This window comes from Struthio camelus, chromosome 12 (genome assembly GCF_040807025.1).
Source record: "Struthio camelus isolate bStrCam1 chromosome 12, bStrCam1.hap1, whole genome shotgun sequence".
NCBI classification, from domain to species: Eukaryota; Metazoa; Chordata; class Aves; order Struthioniformes; family Struthionidae; genus Struthio; species Struthio camelus.
Genome location: NC_090953.1, coordinates 5,316,261 through 5,330,988, shown reverse-complemented (window position 1 = coordinate 5,330,988; position 14,728 = coordinate 5,316,261). Strand labels below are relative to the sequence as shown.

Sequence of the window (14,728 nt, the reverse complement as noted above, 5' to 3'; positions counted from 1 at the left end):
ACACACACAAGATTAAAGAGAGCAATAGAGTAAGCGTGGCTAGTCGCAGGAGAACGGTTAGCCTGAATTTGTGATCAATTTTTTTTCCTCCCTCTCTTCTCAGAAGCGCGCCAGAAAAGCTGCAATAAACGTATAGGTGCTGGTAAAGCGATCTGAACCATGCTTCAAAAACCCAAAGCCACTAGGCAGAAGGAAAACAGACAAGTGCTAGGAACAGCATTACACCAAATTTATGACCAATTTATCCCAAATGCCTGCTTCAAAACTCAGGAAAAGAAAACAGAAAGCTGGAAAAGATAAGGTTAAAATACTTTCCAAGATTCATTTACAGACACTTTTTTTTTTTTTTTTTTTTAAATAGCCTGAGATATAAAGAAAGATGTATACAGGGAACAGGGGAAAAAGCTAATGGGGCAAAACAACCTTATCACTGACATCACCTGGTCATGCTTTTTTAAAAAAAAAAAAAAAAGCAAGCATACTTAAAAACATGCTTTGAGGCCTTGTACTCTCTTTGAAAAATGCTCTCCTCTTCTACAAAGGCAAATTTCCGTAGGCCATCCACGCAGCCAGGGAGCACACCTGGGAGCCCAAGGGCCAGAGCTTCCCCCTCCAGCGAGCCCAGGGCCGCTGCCGCCTGGGCACCCCTGCCTCGTTCCCCGGGCGCTTCGCGACCTTAACCCTTCCTACGACTGTTTTTCTGGCCAGAACCGTTTCCCCCTAGCTCTCTGCACGTCTCTGACTACTTCTCACTTCAGACTCGTTACAGAATATTTGCTGAGATTTTTAGAACATCACCCATCAGCTGAGTACTAACATGTTTCCACAATGTATACTTAGGAACTTAGTTTGGGGCTGCAGTTATTCCGGGTATTTTCCTTTTCTCAGGTTACAGAAGATTCTGGCTAAATTTTTCAAAGTTTGAGTACATATAGATATACCTGACAAATTCAGAAAAGTCACGTATACATTAGGAGGAGTGAAAAAGTTCCCTAAAAACAGGGTTTCTCAATGGACTCCGCAGGTAATCAGTTTAGTCTGAAACTGCCTTTGAAGTTCATTCCACAAATTACTTCCAACAGCTTCTGCTGCAACAAGTTCCTGCCTGGGCTCCGTAAATCCCACGGCCCCAGAGAAGCCCGGCTGCTCTCGGCAGCACGGCGACAGCGTGATCGCTGACCCAGCCGCATCCCGGCTTATCGAAGGCTTAGAAGACCAAAGCCTGGGACAGGCAACAGAAACAGCCTGGGAAGCGAGGACGGGGCTGGAGCTGAAGGACAGTATTTTTACCGCAAATCATCCCACCCAGAAGGAGGGCAGACCTGCTTTGTGCAAGAGGAACCCCCGGCAGTACTGCCAGCACAGTGCATTACGCTAATCCAGCCTGAAGGTGAACAACATGTGGACCGCTAGGGCCAAGTGGGAGAAAAGGGCAAAATTTCCTAGCGACCTGGAGAGGAAAGAAGGCTTCCCCTGCCCCCATTCGCCAGGCTTAATAACGAGCCAATTGTTAAAATGTAAAAAAAAACTCCACAAATTTAGCAACGCTGCCTTCCTTTAAAATTACATAAATTGCAGTGACTTTACAACATGTAATGGTCTGGATTACAATGCATTAACTCATTAAAAAGGTACCTCAGAGTGCCATAACATGGAAGCAGGAAAAGAACAAAGAGCATCTTCAAACAGTACTTGCCATGATTAAGTTGTCTAAGATATCTGCATCAGCCCAAGTTCTGGAGGTTATTTGGACATCACAGATTAAAAAAAAAATAAAAAAAAAAAAATAGAGCACAGTTTAAAACCTGAAAGTCTGCTCCATGTTCCCTGCTGTGCCCACTCACGCTTCCTGGGAGCGCCACCCAAAGTCAAGCGGGCCAGGTAACACGCTGCAGTTCGGCCATCCCTCGCGCAGAGGGACCGCGAATACGGACAGCAGCGCTCAGCAACACCGTCGCAGACAGCCTTCCCCGAAAACCAACCTCCTACCGAGATTTTATGCATCTACAGATTTGGGCACAAAACGTTTTGTGAACTGGGAGAACCACTGGCTTTTCCAATTCAAACCTCATTTAGTAAGGAGGAGGATTTTTATTAGAAACTTTTCGTCGTAGCCCAAGAGCGACATCAGACACGAGAAACTAAGTGCATTAATAACTGCGTTCCGAGGTCTGACAGGAAACCCAAAAACGGTAGCTCTCTTGTCTGTAGGTGTGCAAGCCACCAGGATAATCAGAGATTAAATAAAGTACAAGTTAGAATTAACTTTGCCGGTGGCTGCTCATTATTTATAAAACCTATGCGCTGTTAATTCCAACTAATTCCAAATACTTTTAGTGTAAAAGGTGATGATTTTTCTAAGGGAAAAAAAAAAAAAAAAAGCCAATCAGCCTGCAGTCTCAACAGGAGAGTTCAGCATCTTTCTGGGATTTTTCATTTTCTTTTGAATGTTACCACAGATAAGTAAGGTCACCTCACAAGCGCTGTCCTCATTTACCAGCAGTGCCATCTCAATGTCACTAAAAGTGAAAGGTTTCAGTGCAAGCATTACCTTAACATTCAGGGTAAAATGATCAGATAATAAATGCCTTATACCTTAGGGATCCCAACTATGAATTGAAAATATAAGGTGTGCATGGAAAAAATATTTTGATGTATTTTTGATACATTTTATAAAAGTGCCTTGGAACATGACTCACTTAAATACTTGAGAAGGAAAATCTCCCAAAATTAAGTATAGTAATTAAGCAGATCTCAACATTTACACCTATTCCGACTGTGAATTTTTAACTTGCGCATTACATTTTAAAATAGATTCCTGAAAATCATGGGCATTAACAGAAACCTTTAGTTAATAAAGCATTTAGTTTCCAATACCAAATTTCACATCTCCTGGAAATCTTCAGTCAAAGATCCTAATTTTAATTTTTAGATGCAAAGCACATCTTGTATCACTTTTCAGCAGCGTTTCAGTTCCTTAAATGAAAGGCTAAACGCGTGCTATTCTTGACTAGTGGGAATCCAGGGTTTACAAGGCATCTTATCGTGAGAACGGGCTCGCTCTAGATTCCCAAACACAATTTCTAAACCAAAAAGACTAAGATAAGTATCTGAACATTTGCAATGCTTATCTGCTAGCTGCTTTTCTGTTCATTTCTGCCTTGATGTGTTGTAGGCCTCCATAGTGAATGTTTGCCTAAACTCCAAAGAGAATTTCATGGTTATGCAAGTTACATTTTCTCCACGCATACAGATCACTCGGAGGGAAATTTCCAGTGTTTTTCTGGAGGCTGTAGAAGCTGCATTTCCACTGTTTAAGCGCAGTGCGGCCATTTGACAACACTGAGCAGCACCTCCTACACATCTGCATTACCAGCTGCATGGTCTCCATGAAGGCTGCCCTTAACTAGCACGCACAAATCAATCGCAACAAAAAGAGGTCATTTGCTTCTGTAAGTTTATTTTAAGTTCAACTACTTAAGGGTAAATTTGTGGGCATGTTTTATTTCTGTGATCTTGTAGGACGAGCTATCTGCCGTATCAAGGAGTTTCTCCTCACTCTTGATCACGCACGGTCCCTTACGTGGCATTCTTTGGCCTGATAAGTTTATCTTTTCTTCATGCTCCTTACATTCCTCCAGCTCACCGCATTTTGCGTTATTACCACCATTCCAGCTTTCTCAGAGGTTTCCAATAATGACATATAATATTTAGCAAAAATAAAAAAAAGAAGTGTAGGATGATGTATTCTGGCTTGTCCAAACGCAGAAACCCTGCTTTGTAAGGCAGGGTAATACTTCTCATGACTGCTTTCGGCACAGCTTAGCTACGCTAGCTCTGCATGAAATAACGAGGTGCCCTCCCTCAGAGGCAGCTATCTTACTAATAAAAATCCAGAAAGACAGTGCAGTAGCTCCCGGACAACCTGCAACGCAAGCTACATACTGTGCAAGCCTGGCAGCCCAAGGGTTTTTAAACAGTTTCAGACCCACAAACACAGTGCCAGCTGGGAGAGGGCAGATCGCATGTTTAAGCTTTGTAACGAAGTGAGAAGGTAAGATGCAGCAACTTCTGCAAAACACCTCCTAATGACAGCCCACACAGCCATCACAGAGGCCAAACATATCAGCTTCCCACTCGGCAAAGCTGCCAGAATTCAACTCAAAGTAAAATTCATGTAAATGGAAGAAGAAGTATCATATTCAGCTATCATTTATGACTGCCTTCGAGAGCTGCAAGTAAAACAAAGGATTCTGAATTACCAAAACAAGGGGAGGAACGCCTTATGCAAGCCACACAAACAGGACAACCCTTCCAATATCACAGTCTGAAACGCCTCGATATTTTAAGAGCAGCTCTGCGGCCATAAGAATCTGCAGCATCTCAAGACAGTAGATTTTTATCCTAAAAACATATCAAAACAAAACACATAGCTGAATGAACCGAATGCCCTTAACGTGAACTCTGCTCGCTTTCACCCCAACCACCACGAACTTCCTTAGCACCTTATTGCCTGCCTTGCTCCTATTCACCTTTACTTGCCAGAGCAGAAGACTTTACTACAAAAATATTAAAACAGAAATTGAGGAGCCTTGGTATAACACCTGGACAGCGTTCTGGAAATTCATGCTCCCCTTCCCAGTTCAAATTAAATCTCCACAATAACAGTAAACATATGGTATTATCTCATCCCTAGGCATACTTAACAGAGTAGCATGGTGACAACTACTTGGATGCTCTCAAGCACTGCGTGTAACAGATTAAATACTAAACCACTTGGACAGGTGCTCACTCTTATGGCTTCTAAAATTTGACATTAGGAAAGGAAGGTTTCCACGAGCGTGAAGCTGGACTGCTTACATATGGGACAGCAATCGGATATCGAAAAGGCTAGCACGCCCAATATCGTCTATTTTTGCTTTCGAGGAAGGGACAAGCGCATATGGAACTTACGGCTTCCACTATTCTGTTCTTGAACTGCATAACATTATTGTAGTCAGCAAGTTAAAATCACGCCAGCCTTGCACCCAAAACACCTCAAAAGATACTAGGATAAAATAAAAATGGTAGTGCAAATGAAAACAAGTGCCCCCTGAATAAAAGTATTACTAAAGAGCCAGCTTCTCCTCCCCTTCACTGTTTTCAAGAAAATTCTAAGAGGATTTGCAAAGTAAAAGATAAGGACCAGAAGAGAGATAACAGATGGCAATGAGAGGAAAACAGCATGTAATGCTTGATACGGTACATGCAGTACTGTAGTACATCAGGAGAAATCCAGAGAACTTCCACGTGCACGTTGCTTGGTTCCCAAATTATGAACAGTAGCATCTTCAAGGGCTCATCACACAATATTTAGTCTTCTATCTGCTGGCCACTATTTTAGCGCCCAGAAGCACATTACTCGGATCCCGTCATCTGGGCATCGATTATTTATAATAAAGAGACAGCTTCCCAAGTCCTACTGCAAGAGGTACTACTTTAAATGACAGAGATGGAGATAAATAACTAGCATACCGGAAATCTTGCACACTGCGCTGCCTTAGGATTTCACAGGCTGTGTGCTGAGAGTCTGAACTTCACTCCTGCTCCCCCCACCTCACTTGCCAGACGACGTAGCACACCATGGCAATGCCTATTGCGCTTCTGCATTTATTTCAACATCGTCCGAATCTATTCAGATATCTTATTATTTCCCAAAACGTTCGGCCAATTGGAGGTAGGCTGAGGAGCAGCTCAGAAGCAGGTGGTCTTAGGTAATCATCCCCCCAAGCCTGACTGGCAGGGCCAGGTAACAAGCGACTTCTTCGCAGCTCTGCCTCGACAGCACCCTGTCACCCATTTGAGTTCTTCATCTCACACACAACCAATGCAAACAAAAGCTATGCCACCTTTCCCTTTGGTGCAAGACACCTGACACAGTAACATAACGCTTGCAAACCTCCAGTGTTTAACGGTAGTTAAAAGAAAAAAAAAAAATTCACATTTCAGAGTTCTTGGTTTTCTGAGGAGCAGCGGATGGCGTCCCAGTCGTACCTAGGCCACGCACAACTCTAAGCAAGCAAAACGTTGCCGGCCATCGTCATTCTTCGCTGTCCCCACAGCCACATTTTTGTTTTGCTTAAATTTCCTAGAGCTACAAGCAACGATGAAAGGTTTCATAGGCAAAGCACTGTCCTTAAAGAAGAGAGCGGGGAAGCTGCATATTCCATTACATTTCCGGCCTTGCTGCCCTGGAAGAAGCGCTACTGACAAACAAACGTGTTTTGGACTAACCTGTTTGTCTAGACCAGCTTAAAGAAAGAGGCGAGACAGTCACGGGAGGTACCTAGAACCACCTGATCTAGTGCTCCCGCGATTGTTAGTTCCGGAGCTGGAGGAACATTTCGCAGCAAGTTCCCTGAAAAACGACAGGGGACAAAGGCAGAACAAGACCCTGTCTCGATCCCGACACTGGTATTAGAGGACTACAGGAGAAAAATGGAATACCTCTGAACCTGCGTCTGGAAAGCCGAAATGTGAAAGTATTTGGCTCCCAAATGGCAAAAAACCACACACCTACACGAAGCTGTTAGTTGCTAGCTGTGCATGTTTGGATTGGGGAGGAAGGAGACGTACAGGGGAGACAAAACCACCTTGAGTTTCTGCTGAAAACGAAAATCATTTATTTTTAAGTAGGACTCCTTCAGGACCATGCAACAGAAGCAAATAACTAAACAGTACCAAAAAACTATGTAAACTGCACAATCCAAGGTTGTCAAGGCACTTTGTGCCGCCCTTCCCATGAGCCTGCTTTATGGAGTTTTGTCTTTCAGTGAAGTCAGGGCGCTCAAATTACGATAAAGGACCCTCATGGCTGGCCATGAGATGTCAAGTCACCAGTACACAATTAAGACGATTTCAGGAGGACAAACTGCAAGGTTATTGAGGATGGGGCCAGCTTTAACCAAAGCGGGTTGCTCCAAACGGTAGGCAGCTACAACTCTGATCCATGTCCAAGCACGTTTCTTTATTTGTGGAGAACACCGGGGCCTGCAGTCAAGTCACGGTAATGTAAAAATCAGCAACTGCAACACGGTCCGTATGTCCTTATGGCTAGTCACGAGGACGTGGAGGCACATACAGTGTCAACCCACGCTAGCACCTCCGTAACTGCACTTACCCCTTTCAAGGTCATTTCAAAGAGCTCTCCTGGCTCTTTCATATCAGGCTCATTCATAGCCATTTCTCCTGGCTCACACCAGGCTACCTGGTATGATTCAAACTGCTGCAAAGGTTCTGCTCTTAAATAAACATGCACATATATATGTATGCAAGAACCTCCGAGTACAATGCTAGTCATTTCTCATGTTTACTACATTTCTGTTAGACCAGCTGCACCCAGACATGCAGTGCTGGGTAAAAAATACAGCTGTTTAGAAACCCCATTGTGGAAAGCAGTACATTTTTAATTATCTCCAAGTCAAAGATTCCAGCATACAAAACCACACAGAAGGGCGATGCTTTGTTTAAAAAGGGAGCATTTGAGTCAGTGGCAATTAGAAGTTCCTTGCAGTAGCTTAGAATCAACTGAAAACTAGAACTATCAGGAATAAAATATTATCACACGGCATCAGTGTTATTTACCAGCCGTCTTTGCTGCTGAAGCATAGATACAGAATTTCTGCCCCGGATATAAATACACTAGGGCAAACTTATGTCACGCAAAAAGCTGTGCAACAAAAGAAATCCAGGAGACGAGCAGAGAGGCAGATAAAATGTTCTTTACGGTCAAAACACCAAGCTGATCTGGAAGCATCACAGTAAATGCATATGTTACAAAAGAACGAAAGAATTCACGTGGAGAAGAACGTAGGGATAATTTAAAACAAGACGCAGTGAAGACACATGAGGACAGATTTTTCCAAAATGTGCGAACTGAAAACCGTATGCAAGCCAATAGTTTACACACAATTTTAACCCACAAAATCTAGCACAGAACTCGGTGCAACTAGCCTTGGCCCTCTAACGGTGCTTTCTCTCTGAAGAATGGGAATAGTCCACCAGTTGACCCCACGGGCCTGTTCTGAATCTTTAATTTTGTTATGTTCAAGTTGCTCTAATGGAAATCACCTAGCAAGCACAGAATACAGGCTTAGCTTATACTAGATATAAAGATTAGAAAACCCGGGATTTCCCCATCTCCTTTCAGTCTTCATTTACCATGGGCAACACTTGAATTTAATTTCAATAAAAGATAACCACAAAACAAAATAATAGATATTTTCCACAAAATATAAATACCTAACAATTGTTATGGGTTTGTTTGTTTAATGTTATATTAACATGAAGAAACAAAGAGGTATTTTCCTTCTCTGTTTCAGCTCAGTTTCACTAAATAGCTTATAAAACCTCCAAAGAACAGGTCTGAAACTGCAAAGCCACAAACACATCCCTTCCTGCTTTCCCTTCCCCAATTCTAGCCCCTAATGTACAACTAAGGTAAATCTCAGAGAAGGAGAAAGGCGTTTTATTAGCAGAGGGCTCAGAATCGGAGGGCAACCACTGAACATCACCGGGAGCTAAACCATCTAAGCTTACTCGCTAGTTAAGTGTGCCTGCCTTTGATCGGCAGAGTTCAGAGTCCGCTTATTTAACCTCTACAGGAAGAGCTCGCTTACGTGGTGCAAGACGAGCTCTTCTCTACACTTTCTGCTTTGACACTTTTATAAAACTGGCTTACTGGCAAGCTTTGCACGTTTCCAAATATTAAAAATAGTCAGGCAAGAATTTACAAGTAGTGATATTGCTGATGACAACTCACAAACCATGTACCTCCCAAACTGTCCCCCCCCCCAGCCAGGTCCACAAGAGATCACAAGTTGTAGCAGTAAGGACACCTCCTCAGCTCAGCTGGTAATCTCATGAAAAATTTAAGTAGCATGTGCTTGGCTGAGCATCCCATCAACATACATGATATCAAACTGCACAGACAGAGACAGACAGTGTCTTTACAGTAGCAAAACTCAAAACATCCCAGTATCTTCACTGTTTTTTTTTAAGAATCTAAAGTTAAAACTGGCCAAAAAATTCCCTGAAACATTTAGAGGACAACTGGAGAGCCACAAGATGCCTGTGTGCCGCACTAGGCTCACACTAAATACGCCTGGTACCTACACTCGCTCACTTGGAAATAAAGCAAAGTATCTGGGTGACTCTCAGACCAAAAAAAAAAAAAAAGTGAATATAATTATACAAGCTGAGGCAAAGGAACAGCCAAGACTTTACCTGGTTCTACTACTCAGAAGCTTTCTATCTGTTCAGATCTTAAAGGTGCAACCTTACCAACTCTTACAGTCTTACTATTTCCTCAAGTACTTAACCTCTTACATAAAAACTGATTTATGCACCATATTCCATTATTTGTGCATTGCTCATCATCACAAAACTAACATAATCTGCAGAAATCTTTTGTAGCAACTTGAAGTTTCATTCCAGTCACTATTAGCCAGCCTTTCATAGCCCACAAACCTCTCAAGTCATCTCAGCTTACTCATCCCTTAAGGCTTTTCTTCAGACAGAGACTTGTGTCTGCATTAGTGAATATGAGTCACAAAGAAGCCCTTAACTCCAACACCAAAAAGGAGGATACGGATCTTAGGGAATGAGTTTGCTTAGTTTTAAATCATTAGAAGTATATCATTACTTGCTTTTGCATCACCAGAATCCAAAGTGATCCGGCCAGATTTTGCTCTGAGGAAGGGAGGAGATCTGCTCAGTCCTACCTGCCCAAACAAATGCTCCTATTCCCTCCTTCCCCTTGTTTCATGGGGACAGCCATAAGCACCTGGAGCGACTCACCAACGCATTCAACTAACAGTTCAGCATTTATCTCCAAAATGTATAACATGCACCAATTTCCTCTAGGTTTAATAATGATAATTCTGAAATAATTTTTAAGGGGGGGGGGTGGGGAAGATAGCTCTTCCCTACCTTCCTCTCCTCCATTTAGGACAACTCATTCCTGTTAGATATAACTCTCAAAGGATTTTATAAAGAAACAGGAAATTAGTTTTCCTCACCATGCTTCCCAACCTTTTCATCAGTTTCCCATATCCGGCCAAATAAATCTTTCAAGAGTCTTTCCAAAGTCACAACCCAGCTTTGAGATCCTTACTGCTTAGAGATTCTCCCTAGTGGAAAATCAGGCCCGTACATATAGTAGGCACACCAGAATAGGTGAACTTTTTAGTGTCTCCTAGGAAATTACCATTTGCTTAGTGCGAGCTTAGGCAAATAAGATCCTAGCACCTCTCAGATGCCCAAAGTGCCAACTTCATTAGGAGTAACAACATAGGTCTTTCACTGTTTTAATCAAGATGTACTACCCCTTAATTGGGGATGCTCAGGAAAGAAACCGAGGTATTATTTGGTTTCAATGATCAGTTACGATGACTAGACTCATCAACTGCCCTCAGCTGGCACAAACAATCTCACTCTCCTAGGACCAACAAATGAGCAACAGAGCCAAAGTGACTTGAAGATCCACATCTAGCCTAGGAAAATGAAGTTACTTTTTTTTTTTGGACTATGTTCATTTTACAGTAATTCTTATGAGACTGGTTACAAAAACCGAGCTTTACGAGGTAAAAAGTGGAAAATGAATAACTGTATTTTGAGAATTCAAGAGGCAGGAAGATCAACAGCTAACACAGGATCTGTACTGGGGCAACAGAAGAGTCTTCTGTACTGCAACAAGGTAATATATATTTGACCAAACACACGCTGGTTACATACTTCAGGAGACTGCTGATGCTGGACCTCGCGACCTGTTGTCCCCTCCTGGCTTGGAGGGGGTTAAAAAAAAAAAAATTTGGGAGGTAGATAGTTTGTGAGTTATCATCAGCAGTAGCACTACTCATAAAACATTTAGTGTCTCCAAACAAAGTTCATCTTGTAAGTCTTAAACTAAAAGGGGATGCTGCACCGGCTTGAAAAAGCTTTCTGTTGCTAATTAGGTTTCTAGTCCTAAACAGTCACCGCTGTTACAGCTCAAACCAGCAGCTTGAACTGAGTTGCGCATCTCTTTGTGTTTTTGTTTTGATAGAGGCTCAATTATGCCCAGGACAATGGCTCGTCTCTTCATTTTGCTGTGAACAGGAAGCAAGGGTGCCATTGTCTCAGGCTTCAATTCAGTCGCAACAAAGGGCTCTGAAGTGCTGAAAATAATGGGCTACCTAAAGTAGCTGGGAGGAAGTAGGAGGGGGAACTGGGCACCTCGGCCTCCTCCATCCACCCCTCGCTGGTCCTCACCCCGGGCTCAGCTGGCTCCAGCAAGAACCATGTCAGCGGCCGGTGACGCAGTGCGAAAGCGGGGCGGCGAGCGCGCCTGCGGCCAAGCTGCGGCGAGGGGCGCGGAGGGCAGGCGCGCTGCGAGGCGCGTAGTCTTGCCGCCCTTCGGAAGGGTGGCGGAAGAGGCACAGAGAAGCTCTGGGCTCGTTGCTTTGTTCTAAACAAAAAACAAAACCAGGGAGCCTTGCCAGAGCGCCTTTGCCCTTTAATGTATGTGGTGGCGGATTGGGGGGGGGGGGGGGCGGGGGAAGATGCAGGAAGACAGAAGGGTAGAAGGAAAAGACGAGATGCAGCAAATCACACAACAGATTCGGGAAGAAAAAGGAGGAACGTATTCCGTTTAAGAAACGGAAAAACGCAGCATTATTAAAACAAAGCATCAGTTACGCTCCGATTGCAACCAGTGAATGAAAGCTAGTACCAGACTGTTGTTGTAGCAGCAGTCGCCTCCTCCCCCTTCTGGTGCCTCATTCATAAATGGCTGCTCAGGAGCTCCAGCTGCAGAGCCCAGAGACGGAGCCTGTGCGCGCCCACGGCGGCGAAAACGCCGCCAGAGAAAGGCGACTTGTTTGGAAAAGAATTTATTATTTATTCCACGGTCATTGACCCTTTCTTCTCTCTTAAACCTATTGCTCAACCTGAATTTTCAGAGAAGAGGATGAAAAAAAAAAGAGGGAGAGAGAGGGAGAGAGGGAGGCAGAGAGAGAGACCTTTGCAGGCTTGTTTACCAAGAGTGGCCCGCGGAGGTGCCTGCGTATCACGCGAGAGGACTTCCAGGAGGCCGGGTTTCATCGGCACCGCTCCTGCCAACCCGGCCGCTCAAAGATTGCCTTTGTCCTCTCTCCCTAGTGGGTTGTGGTTTTTTTTTTTTTAAAATAAAAAATAAAAATACATATATACACACACACAAGGTATTGTGTTTTTTTTTTTTTAAAGAAACAAATATATCAGACCAGAATTGAAGGAAAAAATCATCTAATTGTGCCAGCTTAAGAGAAATGAGAAGCTTCCCTATCCCTCCCCAATTTACATAAAGGTGTAGGCAGATCTGTTAGGCCTTATAGTTGTTTTCATGCTCTTTGCAGCTCTGACTTCCTTCAGAACAATTTAATCAGGCGGAACAAGACTCAAACGTGCCGTAATACCATCAGCACTAAGAAATCATGGGCAATGCAGCATACTGTTTGTAGTCATAAAGGGGAATTTCCAAAATGTTAAAAAAAAAAAAAAAAAGGAAGAAAGAAAGAAAGGAAAGAAGACTGAAACAGACACATGCACAGGAGTGAGGAAGATCCAAGGAGGAAGGTGAAGAGCCCACCTGTTACGCTCAGCTCCTGCATAAATCCAGCAACGCGAGAACCGAGACCGCTCAGCAAATTTGGCATGCAGTGTTCAAAAGGCGAGTAACTAATAGTAGACATTAAAGGGGTCAAGGTCTGACCAAAGACCTCATTTCATTATCAGATAATAAATTAACTTATTGAAACTGTCACCATCAGCATGAGTTACTCATTTCTGATTCTCCTGCTAAACAATCCTAAAGTCTTGCTGAACAATGAACAATTCTCCTGCTAAACAATAAATCAGGAAGTTTTAATCTACTTCTTACAAAGCCATTTAATAAAAGTGCTTACTTTTACAGCCAGTTTTCCAAGAAGACAAGTAATTCCCTTGAGAAAGCAGTTCCTTATTCCAAAATTATTGTACTTTGACAATGTAAAAGATGGTAAACATCATCCCTCTACTGTCTTGCTAAATATTCAAAGGGGCCCCGCAGCCCAAACACCATGCAAATGAGAGCAGTCATTTCACTAACTCTTAAACAGAAAAGGCAAGCCTGCCCCCACCCTCTAGTTCGTTCCTTTTACGCCGTATAAGAAGAAAGCAAGGATCACATCTATACTAGTGGAAAAACTACCCATTCACGTGGCTGAACTAACCCAAAAATGCCAATCAGGTCTTCATCACAGAAGCAGTTTTCTCTAGACCAGGCAAAAAAGACCTTGAATCGACACAATTTCAAACTTCAATCAATCAGATTAAATGTACCAGATATTTCAGTGACCACCTTTCCTGCAACGCTGCTAGTCCAAAGTGCCCACAGAGCACTGCGCGATGTTGCAAGATCCTCAGCAGCGATCCATCATCTCGCAAGCATTTCAAAAAAACAAAGTTTCCAAACTCTCAACCAGATAATCGTTACCACATCTGACCCATCTGGATGCACTTAGTTACCAAGAAGACACAGTAAAACTCCGAGAGATGACTTAGTCCATATGTATAACTGAATGGTCAGATTCACACACGCAGAGCACTCAAAAAGGCAGGCGGTAGCACCCCCCTCCCAAATCATTCCTCAAGTTGCATTCCCAAAAGTGGGCATAACATTATCAGACCAAAAGGTGGCATTTCTCCCCAAAATGACAATTTTTAAGATCGGTCACAAGAATTGCCTGCGTGAGTCTAAAACATATTTATTGGGAGAAATTCTCATTGGGATTTGACGAATGCCATTTGCAACTGTTGTTCCCCCACAGGTGCGATCACCCAAGATTTTACGCTCGAAAAGAGAAGGCAGAACCCGGAAGCTTTGTATGAGAGCTTTCCTTAGGGAATACTCAGTACTAGTTTTCAATGGGAATGGTTTCCATTTACATTTTTGGAGCAGTTTTTAATTAAAGCAGTACTAGCAAGGACAGAAAATTCTTGGAGAACTGCAATATTGAACTCTCGTGTATATCATCTGTGCCTTTGCAAGCATTCCTACATTGTCACTTTAAAAGGAGCAAGAGGAATTTGGGGGTAGTGCCTGTTTAGCTGCTTCTTTGGCCTCATTTGCCCAGACTGAATTTTTTGTTCGGCCAAGACACACACCAAACAGTTACGTTTTCTCAATACACAAGGCTGCGTGCCTTGAGCTAGACTATTGTGCACTGACCACATGATAAAAAGTAATAACTAAATATTTATATACCTCTTATCATTGCTTCTCAATGAACAAAGCAATATCACACCTTACAGTCAAAGAACTGCTTTTAAGAGAAACAAAACCACCACGATGACCGACTTCCTTTACAAAACTGGCTTGGAGCTTCTTTGTAGGGCTTATAAACCTCTGGTCACTGCTGCACAGTATGTCTCGTTAGGAAATGACCTAAGAAAGAAGTTGCCTGATTTTCCTCAAACTTTGTGTCTGCCCCGAAAATAATTCTTTGGCAAAGATATTACACAATGAGAGAAAGCGTATGGACAGACTAGAGGATAAATGAAATAGCCCAATCAGGTTACAAACCAACCAAACAAGAAAACCCACGCACACTTTGGAGCGTGGTATCATTTTTTTTTTTTTTTATAAGTTCTGGGATATCCTGACCTATTCATATTTCCAGTCAAATATGAA

At 42.9% G+C, this 14,728-nt stretch overlaps 1 protein-coding gene across 7 annotated transcripts in view; it reads right to left on the bottom strand.

Moving 5' to 3' along the window:
• The window catches only part of IGF1R (insulin like growth factor 1 receptor), a 203,688-nt gene that overhangs the window by 101,014 nt on the left and 87,946 nt on the right, over positions 1-14,728 (bottom strand). Inside the window, exon 1 of one of the 7 annotated variants that reach the window (XM_068959032.1) lies at positions 12,963-13,089. The exons of 5 other annotated variants lie outside the window; for them this stretch is intronic. In XM_068959032.1, coding sequence (XP_068815133.1) covers position 12,963 — 1 coding nt within the window. In that variant the 5' untranslated portion in view covers positions 12,964-13,089. Of the gene's footprint in view, positions 1-12,646; positions 12,692-12,962; positions 13,090-14,728 lie in introns of those variants that run through there. One more of the 7 variants, XM_068959029.1, reaches the window with a different exon arrangement.